This window comes from Cydia pomonella, chromosome 17 (genome assembly GCF_033807575.1).
Source record: "Cydia pomonella isolate Wapato2018A chromosome 17, ilCydPomo1, whole genome shotgun sequence".
In the NCBI taxonomy this organism is placed as follows: domain Eukaryota; kingdom Metazoa; phylum Arthropoda; class Insecta; order Lepidoptera; family Tortricidae; genus Cydia; species Cydia pomonella.
In genome coordinates, this window is record NC_084719.1 from 5,653,813 (window position 1) to 5,671,867 (window position 18,055).

Sequence of the window (18,055 nt, forward strand, 5' to 3'; positions counted from 1 at the left end):
CATTTCTTAACACTCAGGATCAATAATAATGAAGTACCTCTATAGCCGCATGAGACCTATAATACTAGGTTGCTAGAGAATTTTTGCTACAAACATACTTTCACTTGATACTAAGTACCCACAGTCTTGTAAAAAAAAACCGGCCAAGTGCGAGTCGGACTCGCGCACGAAGGGTTCAGTCCCATTATTTATAAAAACGGAAAAAAATGTTTGTTCTATGGGAGCTGGGAGCCCTCCTTAAATATTTATTTTATTCTGTTTTTAGTATTTGTTGTTATAGCGGCAACAGAATTACATCATCTGTGAAAATTTTAACTGTCTAGCTATCACGGTTCATGAGATACAGCCTGGTGACAGACGGACGGACGGACGGACGGACGGACAGCGAAGTCACAGTAATAGGGTCCCGTTTGACCCTTTGGGTACGGAACCCTAAAAAGGATCGCAGGAGCTAACGTAACGTGACACGTTCAATAAAAACGTCTAACTGGTAGATAAAAGTCTGGTAAATGTTGAATAAAGTATTATTCCGCAATTAAATAATCACTCCACATAAAATAAGCAAAATAAAACCCCAGCTGCTGCAACAAAAAGCCTCGGGAAACGACTAGAAAATAAACTACGACCGGAACCACATCTGTCACCTGTCAACCTCACAATTGGCGGCAAATGACGTCTTTCCGCCACAACATGGCCGCCGGCGGCGCGCGCAGGCTCGACCGCGGTCCGCACACGCGCACTCGCCTCCTCCCACAATCGATAGTGCAACTCAGGTCGCACAACAGCCTGTTGGCCTCGCGAGTTTCACGACATATTTCTGATTTGAGAGGATTTTTCGGGACTGAATAGTGTGCAAAAAACGTCAAGGTGTCTGTGTCCAGCAGTGTTCTTCCGGGGGCCATCACCATGAAGATCCTGGCAGCGCCCGACGGGCCTGCGATCTCGCCCGTTGATCCTTGTAAGTTAAAGTTAAATAATAAGCATTTAAACTAATCTATCCTGTTTTAAAACCAAACGGAATAATATACTGAATGTATTCTTCACTGAGAAGTTTTTATTGACCATCAAAACAGCTGGAATGAGTATCAGCAAATGATGCGCAATAACATCGGATTGTAGACAAAATATAAACCTTTTCAACTTTGCCCTGTGGACCATGTTTCAGTCTTATTAGATAAGCGTATTTGATATACACGAAGGAAAAAGATTGGTAGGTCATTTGAGTAATAGATATTAAATTTCATAATCTTTTATAATCATACATATTAAAAACTTCGTTTGGTGTTTTATAATAGACTAAGGTAATTTTTATAACATTCCTCTTCTTCCTGTTTCCAAAGAGTAGGTACTCAAGCTATGCGAATAATCAAACCAGGGATGTATTTAAAACACAGGTAAAAACAATACCTCCAAATTTTTCATTCGCACTATGTTATTTTAGATCAAGGTAAAGTCAATGAGTACCTAGGTGAACCTTGCCTGAATCAATTTTAAATTCAATGGGGTTTGTTCTAATAACAATATAAGAAGGAGCTTAATCAATATTTGTTTTTAATCCGAATCCAAATTTAAGGCCGCAAAGACACAACTCACGACTATAACCAATAACCAAAATGGGGGTCAATTGGGTAGGTCTTGAGGTCTTCTATCATTGGCTTTCGTTTAATCCGTACCTACAGAAGGTACGAAGAAGGTAGGCGAAGGATCAATCTATGACAATGATGGGTCTACCGTTTAACTGAAGCGCTTGGTAAGAAATTATCCTGGTCAGCCATAGCTGGTTCATATTCTGCTGAAGACCTGTCTGCGTGAAGCTGACTTTTATTACGTTAATCAAGTAAAAATTAAATATTTAAACTATTTTAAATTTCAACACAGCTAAATTATAGGTACTAAAATATCATTGCGCAACTTCTTCGTGTATAATACCAATCTATGACAATGATGGGTCTACCGTTTAACTGAAGCGCTTGGTAAGAAATTATCCTGGTCAGCCATAGCTGGTTCATATTCTGCTGAAGACCTGTCTGCGTGAAGCTGATTTTTATTACGTTAATCAAGTAAAAATTAAATATTTAAACTATTTTAAATTTCAACACAGCTAAATTATAGGTACTAAAATATCATTGCGCAACTTCTTTTCCAACGCCTGAGATAAGTACCTATAGATGTCCTTACAATATTATTTCAGCCAAAGACAACATACCTACATACTACATGGTAACCTCACCAACTGAATCCGACGGCGCATTGAGACTGCGGCTCAATCTTGTGGCGCAAACACAACCCCCGCAAGAAGGCGGTGTAAAAACGGAGGTGTCTGTCTTATCAATCAATATAATTTCCATTAAACACAACATAGTTACCATCTCAATCTATAGCCTAACGCCGACAAGCGCATTGAGACAGCGACTCAATCTTATGGCGCAAACACAACCCTCGCAAGACGACGCTGCAAAAACGAAGATGTCTGTCTTTTCAATCAATATAATTTTTGTTAAACATAACATACTTAGCAACCCAATCTAACCTAACGCCGACAAGCGAATTGAGACAGCGGCTCAATCTTGTGGCGCAAACACAACTCCCGCAAGAAGGCGGTGCAAAAACGGAGGTGTCTGACTTATCAATCAATATAATATCTGTTAAACACAACATAGTTACCAAACTAATCTAGCCTAAAGCCGACAAGCGCATTAAGAAAGCGGCTCAATCTTGTGCAAACACAACCCCCGCAAGAAGGCAGTGCAAAATCTGAGGTGTCTGTCTTATCAATCAATATAATTTCTGTTAAACACAACAGTCATAGTTACCAACCCAATCTAGCCTAAAGCCGAGAAGCGCATTGAGACAGCGGCATCTTGTTGCGCAAACAACGTCCGCAAAGATGCACTGCAGAAACTGAGCTTCCCTTCCCTTATTTCTCCATTTAACAGTGACTTCTCCAATTGAATTAGTTCGTTGAAGTTCTTAATTTCGTCACGAAAGTAAATTCGTGCTGGAACTTACAAAAGTAGGTACCTACCTAACGATGCTGTTACGGAGAATAACCTTCTCATCTTATCTTTCTTATTTAGGTCCGTATCTTATACCTTTAACCTTTAACCGCTTAGAATTTTTCATCGAGCGTGCTTGTATCGCCGCCGGTACGAAGTTACACGAAGTTTTATCTTAGGCTGCGGCGAAATGAGCTGGATATTGTATGTCTTATATATCGGACTACTGTTTTAAGAGATTAAACGAGCAATTCATATATCACGGTCCAATCAGCAGTGATCGGGGTATCGGCTACCACTCGGAGTGGATGACTTCAGTAACTGCTTATTTTATAAATAAGATAACTAAACTAAAAAAGCGTTTTTTTCGAGCAGTTTAAAAGGTATCGCGGGCTTAAAGCGTATCCATATTACTGCTTTTAACTTGATATACTGCGGTGTGGTATCCAAAAACCCGATCATGCACCGCCAATCAGTGCCGTGAAACACTTTTACCCTTAGCTAACAGAATGCACAGCAGCAACAGTAAGCAACAGAATACAATGCTGAATTGTTTTATAAGAAAAAATAAAAGTTATTTTTTTCGTAAAACAATGGAAGTTAATTATTTCGAGTATACAGACTTATTTAAAATACACGCTGTATAATCAAGCTACAGGCCACGTATAAATTGTATCATAAAACATAACTAAAACCTAAATTATATAATTACATAAATAAATAATCTATTTGAAGTAGGATGATTTAACACTTGTTGTGGAAGTTGATGGCAACAGTTTTAACACATTTAACACATAAGCCGAGCTATTTTCTATGACGTGTCAAGTTTCGCTTATAGTTGGATAATCCCAAGCGCATATAACTTAGTCCATTGCTAAGCGTTTATGGGTAATCCACCGAGCTAACTGGGTCATCCAAACACTGGCTATCACGAGTAGAGGCTCTGGTCTCCAATGAGATAGTTACGAGATAGTTTGTTAGTTAGAAAAGCATTGGTTATGCATTATACAGGCTTAATATAAAATATAACGAATTCGTTTAATATAACGACATATTCGGTATCTTATTTTGATTAGGAAAGAGAAGATCGGTCAGTCGGTTTTTCCTCCTCAATTATTGTTACACCTTGTATATAGCCTTTAGGCAATACAAGGCAATTCAAACACTTTCCAAAAACAGATCAATTTACGTGACCGAATAAGGTTCTTTTACTATAAAATCTCACCCATGTTAGATTTAGTGACTATCTTAGACATTTTTACTGTCAGCTACGATTGTTGTTTGTCGATTTCGTTCGGAAAAGGCCTGAAAGTGCAGCGTTATGGTAGGTTATAAAATAATTTTGAGTCTCTTTTACCTTTTGGCAATAAAATAAGTACAACACGAGTAAGTAATCGTTTCAGGACACGGTTTAGAATGGATCGACAGGCACCTTTTTCCACAAACAGCAAATTTGGAGTAGCGCCTCTATTTTACTCGCTTTTTCTTCGAATGTACCGCACTCTACGGATGTGCCGACTGAATGTTTTCAAAAGCAAATTTTTTACCGTACATATGGTGCTACTTTACCGCACTAGTGCGATAATTACCATAGTACGAAACTATGTTGAAAATTCACACGACCGAAGGGAGGATTTTCTATATTCCTATTTTTCGCACTTGTACCGTAATGTACTATTTAACACTTATACGTTTGATAACAACACTAATTTTATTACATGGGTATAGCACTCAGCCACGGTGCTCTCTGTACTCTGTCTAAGCGGTTAAAAGGTTAAAATCGTTCCATCAGTTTGTCGCCACTACAATCCTCTCAGATAAATTAAATTTAGTTAAATAGTCTATTGCAAGCTCTACTTGAGCCCCCGCATTATAGAAGATGATGGTAAGAAACCGGATGTAATGACACTAATTCCGTGGAAATTGGGATGGGGGCTGGTGTGGGACGCCATCTGTGTAGACACCCTAACCCCGTCTTATCTCCACGGCACTTCTGCTGAAAAATTAAAAAAGACTAAATATAGGGGTCTCGGCGCCGAATACAATTTCGTACCATTTGGCGTCGAGACCCTTGGTCCGTGGGGTCCGAGCGCCCTTTACCTGATTAAGGAACTATCCAAAAGGATGACAGAGGTCACCGGTGACCGCAGAGCTGGCAGCTTCCTCGCTCAAAGAATTAGTCTTGCGATACAGCGAGGAAATGCTGCTAGCACCATGCCGCAGCGCAGGGGGATAGTTTTTAGTATTTTATTTTAAAACTACTATTATTTATTTTTAGATCTAGGTTTTAAGTTTTGTAGTTTAGTTACGCGGATTATATATATGATATTCGTAGTAGATAAATGAATATAATATGAGTTTATTTACTCTGCATTGGTGGTTGCTGAATGCAGACAGCCCGCATGCACTCGGCTGAAGAGTTGAGCAATCCAATGCAAATTTAATGATCACGATTGAATTGCGGCCATGATATGAAGTTTGTCCCACTTTGCAGTATCATCTTATTTGGCTCAATACTTGTTCGTTCGGAGGAAAAGTCAATCGTATTTTTCTACTCGTCGACTGTAACGGTTGAATTAAGATATCGTATACCAAACTATACTGTGTACTATATAATTATGTACTTTTCATGTATGGGCTCCCAACTCAATTATAATATTCATTTCGATATGCTGTAGTCAACTATAAAAAAATGGACCAATCACGTGTGTCCGCGCTTTCATTGAAAATACTAAACGGGCGACAAATAGTCGCACGTTTATGTCTTTTATACTAGATTTTTGACTATGTATATAATTACCAATTTTCATTTATTATTTAGGTTTTATGGTTATAAAAAGTATTAGTTTGGTGACTCGTAGAAAAAGTGTTGTATACAATAGTGATATAATCAAGCTTTTCAATCTCGTACCTTACTTAGGCAACTCAGCAAGCTTCGTGGCCTAAACACGGTACTCGACTCAAAAAGCTCTCTATTATATCACGATTGTGTAAAATACTATTTTATTTCAATCTGTAGGTTAAGTTGTCACGTCTAACTGTCACAATCCTGACAATATGTATGCAATTTGCCAACAACAAGTCTCCTTCTTCTTCCTCGCGTTGTCCCAGCATTTTGTCACGGCCCATGGGAGCTTGGGGTCCGCTTGACATTTAATCCCAAGATTTGGCGTAGGCACTAGTTTTTACGAAAGCGACTGCCATCTGATCTTTCAACCCAGAGGGTAAACTTGTTGGGATTAGTCCGTTTTCCTTCACCGAAAAGAGACTGGTAAATATCAAATGATATTTCGTACATAAGTACTGAAAAACTCATTGGTACGAGTTGGGGTTTGAACCCGTGACCTCCGGATTGCAAGTCGCACGCTCTTACCGCTAGGCCTGAGTATAAAAGTAATAAAATGACGCACAAATATTTCATAAATTTTTGCCTAAATTTGTCAGATTCAATTTGTGTTCATTCAACACATTTGACAGTTTGTCAGTAATATTGTTTGTTCTTAATATAAATATAGCTTGTTCAGTAAATATTTTATCAACCTTCTGCTGGTAAGAGGTCGTCGCCTTCAATTTATGTTAGCTAAACTCAGGGGGCTTATTCGAATCTCGACTTAATTTGTTTTTGATATGATGGGCATTTTCACCGTGTTAGGTGACCTAACCTAACAGTTAACCATTAACGGCCGGTTAGCAATCGTCACAAAATTGACGGTTAATGTCAAATCCCATACATTTTGTCAGGAATGTGACGGTTAGACGTTATTGAAACGCGACTTAAGTCAGACTTGAAAGTACAAGTTAGAATAAATGGCCTGATACTTGACACAACTCGCAGTGGATCTCTCTCGCGATTTCTGATTAAAAATCGTACTTTTTAAGTTATGCGGCTGCATATTACATTTTTTGCCTTCTGTACCATTGCCAGGGGCATATTGTGACACGGTTTATTAAGAGTTGTCCTTATGGAAGGTAGGGTTAAGGAACGCAATCTCCATAGGCAGAACTTATGCAAAAGTGTCCAGTGGTCAGCTATAAATAATAGTTCCAAATCTCTCCAGAGTAGCGCTAGAGTAGCTAAGAACCTAGGCGTTATTGGCGGAGTGAAGTGCGCTGTTTATGATTTGATTTTCTTTTCAAGTACTCTAGGTATTGTAGCGCCACCTATTTAAGGTTTTTTAATGACACTTTTTGGTACATGGAGATTCCATTCCTTATCTCCACCTTCCGTAGTTGTCCTTATGGAAGGTAGAGTTAAGGAACGCAATCTCCATAGGCAGAACTTATGCAGAAGTGTCCAGTGGTCAGCTATAAATAATAGTTCCAAATCTCTCCAGAGTAGCGCTAGAGTAGCTAAGAACCTAGGCGTTATTGGCGGAGTGAAGTGCGCTGTCTATGATTTGATTTTCTTTTCAAGTACTCTAGGTATTGTAGCGCCACCTATTTAAGGTTTTTTGATGACACTTTTTGGTACATGGAGATTCCATTCCTTATCTCCACCTTCCGTAGTTGTCCTGAGCTATGTACGTCACCACTAACAGTGACAAGCTAAATTTCATTTACACAGTAAGTTACGAACTTACACGAATAAACTAAATTGTTTGTTATACGAGAGTTGAAAGAGGTACGTGTTTGTTTAAATATCAGTTTAGTTAGTTACACTTGCCGCAAAACTAACTGGCCACTGAGATGATAATGCTATCTCCTTTACTCTTGTTAAGACCAACCAAGAGTGAAAGAGTTGGCATTATGACCTGACCGGCCAGATAGTTTTGCGGATAGTATAATTGACATTAAGAAAGAAGTTGACACTAATTGGGGTTTCGTATTTTTATGCATATTATTAGTTAACATTACCAACTGGCAATTTATTTAGGCTACACTATCTATCCTGTACCCCTAGTGTAAATTTAGTCGATAGCGAAACGTGACGTACGCGTTTGCGTTAAGTCTCATTTTGTATGGGTTTTTGAACAGCGCACCAAGCGGGACGTTTTGGAAAGTCAAAAATCTCATACAAAATGACACTTAACGCAAACGCGTACGTCACGTTTCGCTGTCGAAAATATTTACACGAGGGGTACTGTTTGGTAGCCTAAGTATAAGGCATTTTTTATATTTATTGTGTATCAGTTATTATAATTGAGATATATTTTAGTATATTATAACTATAATTAGACCGGGCCGGGGCCGGGTGATCACTGATCAGCCGTCATAGAAAATGACGTGTCGGACGCCCCGGCCCGGGCACGGGCTGGTCTAGCGTGACTTATCCTTTATTTGGGATAATAATATTACGAGATCAAGTTGAAATTTGTACGTTTCGAATTGGCCTCCAATCCACCTGTCCTAATTGCGAGCGAAGCCGGGATTAAGTCTGCTAATCTAATTACGATTTAATGTATCTCAAATTCGAATTTCACGTCTATCCCAATTTCGACAAGGTATTTTAGGACTTGAAATATTTAATGAGATATTTATTCAGAGATTGTAGAAGTTAGTGACCGAAGTTCGTCATTTGTTTAGATTTTAGGTTCTTACTTTAGGAATTTGGTAAATGTTTACTACTTTTTAGGGTTCCGTACCCAAAGGGTCAAACGGGACCCTATTACTGAGACTTCGCTGTCCGTCCGTCCGTCCGTCTGTCACCAGGCTGTATCTCATGAACCGTGATAGCTAGATGATGTATTTCTGTTGCCGCTACTTGGCCGGTTTTTAGTCTTTTTCGGTTAGAAGAATAGAGATCGGCACATTATTTATTTAAAATACACTTACCCAATATCTGTGAAAGCAAGAAGCAGCTCTTTATTAGATCTAGAGAGACAGCCATCACGCAAGCGTCTGTTATTAAATTCAAAATGTTTAATTGGGTATACAATTCACTTGCGACACTCTGCAAGGGCACAGAAATATACTTAAATAAATAAAATAAGTAAAATAAGTAAAATAAATAAAATAAATAAAATAAATAAAATAAATGAAATAAATGAAATAAATGAAATAAATGAAATAAATGAAATAAATGAAATAAATGAAATAAATGAAATAAATGAAATAAATGAAATAAATGAAATAAATGAAATAAATGAAATAAATGAAATAAATGAAATAAATGAAATAAATGAAATAAATGAAATAAATGAAATAAATGAAATAAATGAAATAAATGAAATAAATGAAATAAATGAAATAAATGAAATAAATGAAATAAATGAAATAAATGAAATAAATGAAATAAATGAAATAAATGAAATAAATGAAATAAATGAAATAAATGAAATAAATGAAATAAATGAAATAAATGAAATAAATGAAATAAATGAAATAAATGAAATAAATGAAATAAATGAAATAAATGAAATAAATGAAATAAATGAAATAAATGAAATAAATGAAATAAATGAAATAAATGAAATAAATGAAATAAATGAAATAAATGAAATAAATGAAATAAATGAAATAAATGAAATAAATGAAATAAATGAAATAAATGAAATAAATGAAATAAATGAAATAAATGAAATAAATGAAATAAATGAAATAAATGAAATAAATGAAATAAATGAAATAAATGAAATAAATGAAATAAATGAAATAAATGAAATAAATGAAATAAATGAAATAAATGAAATAAATGAAATAAATGAAATAAATGAAATAAATGAAATAAATGAAATAAATGAAATAAATGAAATAAATGAAATAAATGAAATAAATGAAATAAATGAAATAAATGAAATAAATGAAATAAATGAAATAAATGAAATAAATGAAATAAATGAAATAAATGAAATAAATGAAATAAATGAAATAAATGAAATAAATGAAATAAATGAAATAAATGAAATAAATGAAATAAATGAAATAAATGAAATAAATGAAATAAATGAAATAAATGAAATAAATGAAATAAATGAAATAAATGAAATAAATGAAATAAATGAAATAAATGAAATAAATGAAATAAATGAAATAAATGAAATAAATGAAATAAATGAAATAAATGAAATAAATGAAATAAATGAAATAAATGAAATAAATGAAATAAATGAAATAAATGAAATAAATGAAATAAATAAAATAAATAAAATAAATCCTTATCTACATTAATGACCTGCCTTACCTTGTAAAGACCCACCATGACATAGTATTGTTTGCAGACGATACCTCACTTATTTTCAAAGTCAAACGACAGCAACAAGCTTGCAGTGATGTAAACAATGCTATTTCTAATGTAGTAAATTGGTTTAATGTTAATAATTTATTGTTAAATGAGAAAAAGACTAAGTGCATTAAGTTTGTTACAAGTCACATAAGGAATGAGCAAACAAGTGTCATTGTCAAGGATGAGGAATTGGAACTAGTAGATAGCACAGTTTTTCTTGGTATAACTTTAGATTCTAAACTACAATGGGGTCCCCATATTGCTAATCTCTCGAATAGACTGAGTTCTGCAGCTTTTGCAGTGAGCAAGATCCGTCAGTTAACAGACGTGAAAACAGCTCGATTAGTTTACTTTAGTTACTTTCATAGCATTATGTCATATGGTATTTTACTATGGGGCAGTACTTCAGAGATAAATACCATTTTTGTTCTGCAGAAGAGGGCTATTCGTGCAATATATAAAATGTACCATAGAGACACACTTAGAGATAAGTTTAAGGACATTAACATAATGACAGTGCACTGTCAATATATTTATGAGAATATTCTGTATGTACATAAAAACATTGACATTTTTAAGAAAAACTGTGAAATACATAATATTAATACTAGAAATAAGCATAAGCTCGCAGTGCCCTTCACTAGGCTCCATAAAATTAAGAAATCATTCATGGGTAATTGTGTAAGATTTTACAATAAACTTCCTAATATTATAACTGAATTGTCTGTTAGTAAATTTAAAAATTATGTAAAACGTAAGCTTATCTCTAAAGCCTATTATAGCACACAAGACTACATGAATGATGAAACACCGTGGGATTAAGTGTGATTGTAAAGAATGAATTATTTATTGTTATGTTATTAATGATGAAATTGATAATTCAATGTATATATATACCGTATTATTTGACATTTAGATTTTATTCTAGAAAGGTTCTAGACTAGTATTTTTATACAATTTTGATGTTTGACGATCCTTTTGTGAAATTCTTATTATTAAGTTTACCATATCTATAATAGTACAATGTTTTTTTTAGAACAATAATAACTGCATCAATAAATTGCTCTGATATTTAGATTAAGATGATATTTGTAAAATTTGACGATTTAAAAGTGCTTGTTGCTAGGCCTATTTGAATAAAGAATATTTTGACTTTTGACTTTTTGACTTTTAAATAAAATAAATAAAATAAATAAAATAAATAAAATAAATAAAATAAATAAAATAAATAAAATAAATAAAATAAATAAAATAAATAAAATAAATAAAATAAATAAATATTACAGGGACGTTCTTACACAAATTGACTTAGTTCCACGGTAAGCCTAGTGTTGTGGGTACTCAGACAAGGATATATATAATATACAAATACTTAAATGCATAGAAAACATCCATGACTCAAGAACAAATATCTGTATAAGTGCCCTTGCCGGGATTCGAACCCAGGACCATTTGCTTCATAGGCAGGGTCACTAGTGTCACTACCCACTAGGCTAGACCGGTCGTCAACTATACTTAAAACTAATAATGCATGAATAATAATAATAAATTTTAAGAAAAAAAACTGACTTCAATGAGGGAGACCGGTGAAAGCAAGATTATTGTTGTCAGAACTGAGTTTTGACAAAAACGGGACCAATCTGTATATATATATAAATTAAAACATAAAAATAATTTTCAAAATCGGTTCAAAAATGACGGAGTTATGGAGTAACAAACATTAAAAAAACACATACAACCGAATTGATAACCTCCTCTTTTGAAATCTTGAAGTCGGTTACAAATAAATTAGAAGATATCCTGCAAATTAAATAATACAAATATAGGCTTAAATCGACCGCATTTGGATCGTGATTACATTTTATATTGATTTTGAGCTCTCGATTTTAAGCGATATTTTATTTCCCGATTTTAAGTCTCGTAAAACTACCCGTGAATCATTCAAAACTGTTATTGTAATTTAAATATATTGGTAAATATTAATTTGCTAAGCGAACAGTGAAAGCTCTTTCCCACTGGACCATCTTCCTATACTATCTATAAATAAGTTGTCCTGAAAGTCAGTTGAAAATGTCCTTTACGCCTACCTAAGGCAGGTAATACAGTAAGTGTATAAATTGAATTCCTGTGGGAGGTTGTAATATTTACTAAAGTATCTTGCGGCCCGATTCGAAGAATGAAATACGATAACGATAAGTTTTGGTTTAGATAATTTCTCATTTAGATATCGTTAGTATGTCATATAATTGACAGAAGCAGCTCGATTCGGGCAACCAATTTCACTTACACGACGTTAGAAATATCGTAGATAGATCTTATTGGGATCACAGCGGAATCGAAATAAACGTCAATTTCGACATGTCGTTTAGCTATCGATATTTTAAAGAGCTTTCCAAGAACTTAAACGTGTCTTAATCATTCTTCGAATCGGGCCGTTGGTTAGAACAGACAGTACAAAGACAAATAAAACAAAAGCTATCCAATGACAATGTGGTTCGGAACTCCTCAAACAATTAGATTAGTGATGCCCGCATTATTTCATTGGCGGCGTAATTTGGTTTGCCGACAATGCAATTAGGACATGTTCGGGATACGCCGAATTAAGGCGGTGTTCTTCTAATATATTAAAGCCCAACCAGAAAATATATGATCATTGTTAAGAAGGCGCTTTTATTCTCATGTAGAGGGTGACAGTTCAGTTTAGTGTGAAAAATTTAGTTCCAATGAAATTCCGTAATATGGCGCGTGATCATATATTACTGGTCCGGCTTTATATGTATAACAGTTTTTTATGTATAGATAGCCTTTTAAAATTAAGTATTGGTGTTTGAAGAAGCGGCGCGCACGGTAATGTACTAGAAATTTATTTTTCTGCTTCGCGACTGCAATGGTTGAATTAATCTTTCGTATACCAAACTATAATTGCGTACTTTTCATGGATGGGATCCCAAATCAACTACAATATTTCGATACGCTGTAGTAAACTATAAAAAAAATTGGTACCACCACGCTCCTATAGAATAGGCTAAACGCTTGGCTTCGCGCGTTTCTGTCTTTTATACTACAGTTTTGTCTACTAAGGTACTTACCAATTTTCATTAATTATTTAGGTTTTATAGTAAAAAAAATATTATTTTAGATGACTGAATGAATAGTGATTTAATCATGCTTTTCAATCTCGTACCTTACTTAGGCAACTCAGCAAGCTTCATTGCCTAAACACGGTACTCGACTGAAAAGCTCTCTATTATATCACGATTGTATACAATACTATTATAGAAGATTGAAAATAACCATTCTTAACCTATTACTTATAAATAATCAGTCCCCACCATTTTAAGTTACTCTTTCTCGTAATTTCATTAACTAATTCTTCTTACTTTTTCCGCTTCAGAGACTGGAATTAATTCTGAAACTAATCAAACCGGATTGCTTCCCCGAAATCCTTGCGACAGTTCGTCCAAGTCGCTTTTGGATAGGCTTAATTTAAAAAATAATTGAACAAATGTGTTTTTATCGTATTTTTGTAACTTAAATGTTACATTTCTAAATAAATTCATGTGCTAAACTTCCAAAGTATGTCTAAAACATTGTACGTGACAGCTACTCCGTTAAAAAATACTGTCATAGGGATTATCATTGGACGCACGACTTTTTTTAAGTAATTAATAATGTCAACGTCATATTAAGAGGCTGTCAATACCTAAAGCGCGCACACTGTCTATTTGTATCGGAGTAAATGAGATAGCACTGTCGCATGTTACTGGGCCTGGGCAAGGGAATAATAAGAAAAATATTTTTATAAAAAAGTGGATTATTAGTGTAACATTTTACTCAATAGCGGTTTAGATATAAATGTTTGGAAATTGTGATTTTAATTGCAGACTCATCATAAGTCAAAACAATAAAGACATAGAACCGTTTAATTGTGAATTTAAGACCAATATTTGCAATTATTTTCTATCGAGCCGATTTCGTTCAATCATGTATCGAGTACAACCACGGTCTTTGAAATATAATTAATATGAACATATATTTTTCTTACTTGACTAAAGCAAATAGTCTTTCTTGAAAAACTGTTTAAGTAACATCAATTTCAAGGACATTGGGTGTTGACAGCCTCTTAAGGGGCTCCCCGCGGTTTTCATCGATTTTTGACTAGTTTTGAGTCGTTACTGCTATATTTGCACTATAAATAGAATCATAAGACATATCGGTTCTTCAATCTTTTATCTCCATTCTGGTCTGCCGGATTTTGAAAGAAATGGACACTTATATTTTTATAGTATTTTATACAATGTCTAAAAAACACTTTTTCGTTACTAGATTGTTGTGAAGGATTTTATATGGACGAAATCTACACATATGGGTTCGTCTTTGACGTCTCTAAAAACTGGTCAGAGATTTTAATTTTAAACTAATTAACACAAAAGTTATGGCCAGTAAACCAGTTTTTTGGCCTAAAATTATTTAACTTTGATGCCAAATATCTCGAAGACAGTGAACTTTGAAGTAAAATACTACGAGTATATTGCTTACAGCCGTTGCTGTTAATATGATAAGCTACGAGTACAAAGAACAGAAAACTAAGGGATTTAGACCGAAGGTTATTGGCGTTAAGGACCCCCTTAATAAAACCTAAATTGCGCTTTATAATTTATATGTATCTTTAAGACACTTCAAATAATAGCTCTACATACGATTTGGATCCGATATATCAGTGTCAAAAGTGACGTTTTTGTTCTGATCTAATATTTGAAAAATTTTAAAGTTAAAATTGGGCCGTAAATATCTATACGGCGTGATAGAGCCATTTAATCGTAATGCCCCTAGCGGCCGATTCGAAGATTGATTAAGACACGTTTAAGATCTCGAAAAGACCTTTAAAAGATGGGTAACTAAACGACATGTCAAAATTGACGTTTATTTCAATTCCACTGTGATCGCAATAAGATCTATCTACGATATTTCTAACGTCAAAGTGACATTGGTTGTCCGAATCCAGCTGCTTCTGTCAATTATACGACATACAAACGGTATCTAAATGAAAACTTATCTAAACCAGAACTTATAGTTATCGTATCTCATTCTTCGAGTCAGGCCGTTCGTCTAATATTTCCAAGAAGTGACAGGAAAGACCACAATAGAAGCAATCATATTTGTCTGGAGAGTTTACAGTCGTGACCGGCACGTTGTTACACATGTTTGTATCTAATAAACGTCCGGAAGTGACAGTTGACATAGCGTGCGTGATGCGTAACGGGACGGGAAGTGTTTTGACTCTTTCAGGATTTAAGAAGACGTGGAAATGATTTAGGTTAATATTTCCAAAAAAATCTCTCGTTATCGTATCTCATTCTTCGAATCGGGCCGACAGCCATTTAATCTTAATGCCCGTAGGTCGTAGCCGCGTCGACGGTCTACGGCGTAGCAGGTGCTACGCGTAGAGCCTGGTATTACTTGTGTAGCCTCCTAGATCGAGCAATAAAGGTACCTTAATAAAAATATATGATACTTTTACTGCCTTGTTTAGAATCATTTGCCATTTAGCAGGGTTCAAAATTATCCAGATAATATTAGTCTTTGATAATTATCCCAGGTATGTATGGCGCTATATTTATTTTCTTTAATTTATTTGATATTAAAAAAATATGATTGGGGTGTTTTTTGCAATGTAAATATAAAAACTGCCCTAATGTTGTTTAGGTACCATTGAAATATACGATAATCACCAAGTAAAAATCTTATTATATTTCGTAAAATTTTAGGTTATTATCAAATCAATAATTATTAGACATAACAATCGGCATAGTTATCAAGATAAAGATAAAAGTTCCAGCTTTTGTTTCATGTAAGATTAAACCATGTAAAAAAGAAAAACAAATAAATAGTGATCAAAATCACCTTGAACAGGTCGCGTATTTTTTTGCATGTTTTTTTATAAAATTTTCCTGAATATTACATAGAATTAAGCAAAACTGAGACAGCAAATCACGTTCAATTATATTGTAAGTAATTAATCATAAAATAAGCTTTCAACTCATATACAGACTGATTTCGGAGTCGTGAAGCAAGAAAACAAGACATCATACATAATTCAAAGACGAGCCTAATGATGTTACTAATTATTTATTATCGCCATTAATGATGATTATTTTTCAGATGACAAGTAGAAAAAAACATTTTTGCATACAATTTGGTCACCCTACTCAATGTGACGTCTTGTCGCTTTCCATAATATAGCGTATGTCAAGTCATAGGGTGACCATGACCATGATTACGTAGTATAAGATTAATTTTAGTTCAAAAATAAGAAAAAATAAACTACTAATCTTTTAATCAAATACTATCATACGATCATGTGGATCATTTACAGAGTCAACAAAGTGGGTCTGGATCACGACTCAGAAATCATAAGGGATCTGAGAGCCTACCGCGAACCACGTTCGACGTTACCCCTCTGTCGCACTTGTAAATTCGTACGTAAGTGTGACAGGGAGGCAACACGTCGAACGTGGTTCGCGGTAAGCCCTCTGTACCTATAGCTTTTTTATCAGTCAAAACCGTTGTTACACAACTTATGACCTGATTAAGTATGGGTACCAAGTGTACACACGGGAAGATATTAATCTGTATTACGCTGTATAGGTAATATACAAATCAAATATAACAAAGGCAAGATTTCCTCTTCTCCAAGACACGTGATCAACTGGACGGTATAAAACATGTTTGTTCCCGATTCAAGGGCAGAGAAGTACTTTGAGCGCGTGGCACGTGCACGTGATATCGTTGTAGTTGTAGATGAGCAAACTTCACAGTTTCATACCAAGTGTACGCACGGGAAGATACTAAACTGTATTACGCTGTATATTACACAATACGAACCAAATGTAACAAAGGCAGGATTTTCTTCTTCGTCGACACACGCGAGCCGGGCAATATAAAACATGTTTGTTCCCGTTTCAAGGGCCGGCTTGGTAATCCGATTACGCGCGTGGCGTGGGACGCACGCTATATCCAGGCCAATTCAAGTTTTAGTTACTACTACTTTAGATACTGATATGTCAGTGTCAGATCAGTACCATTTCGGAACGAGATTGGTCAACTACAAATCGAATCGCCCTGATAATTGTCGATGAGCTAACTTCACAGTTTCATAAGAAGAATGAAACTGATGTGACTCCAATATGGTTAAAATATCGGTTGGATTAAATTGGCCTGTAAGTCCAAATTAATAGTGAGGGCCGCACCGGACCGCGACCTTGGTGCGATCCGGCGCACGTTCGATCGTGTGTAAGGTGGTCCGCCGTACGTCTGTTAAGGACGCAGCTATAAGTGAGAGCAAAAAAGAGATATTTTGACCGCAACGACCGGTCCGATACGCCCGTCCGTAACGGCTTTAAGTCTGAGTCTGGGTAAATCAAATGTTATCCTAACCGAGAATTTTAAACAAGGCTTCAAGGTAATTCCCTAAAGTAATTTGGTGTATTCATTATGTAAAACAAGTGTCTGGAAAGCAGCTGAATGAGTTATTATAATAGACATTACGGTCAGAGCTCTTTGTTTTATCTAGCATCTCTTTAATAACACTTGTTGGAAAACCCTGAATATACTCTTTCGATTGTTATATTTTATTCACGATCTCTTTTTCTTTGGGAATAAAAGGGCAGATTATTTTTGTTAATCTTACGAATAAAATCAGGTTTATTTTCTACTCCTCTACTATTATCTGTCATTTATAACATTCATGAACACTAATAGAAGAACATACATAATTGGTTTGAAGAAAAGTCTGTATTGTCTATTCCTCATAACAGCACTTGTCCTTTAAAATCGCTAAAACAATACTGCGATTCATGGCTACCAACCTAACAAAATCTAAATTAACACAGTTTTC

General features: G+C 34.8%; 1 protein-coding gene across 1 annotated transcript in view; it reads left to right on the forward strand.

The window, feature by feature from the left end:
• Nucleotides 1-473: 473 nt before the first annotated feature.
• LOC133527289 (synaptotagmin-4) overlaps nucleotides 474-18,055 on the forward strand; it is an 80,938-nt gene continuing 63,356 nt past the window's right edge. Inside the window, exon 1 of the mRNA XM_061864264.1 lies at nucleotides 474-958. Coding sequence (XP_061720248.1) covers nucleotides 907-958 — 52 coding nt within the window. The 5' untranslated portion in view covers nucleotides 474-906. The remainder of the gene's footprint in view (nucleotides 959-18,055) is intronic.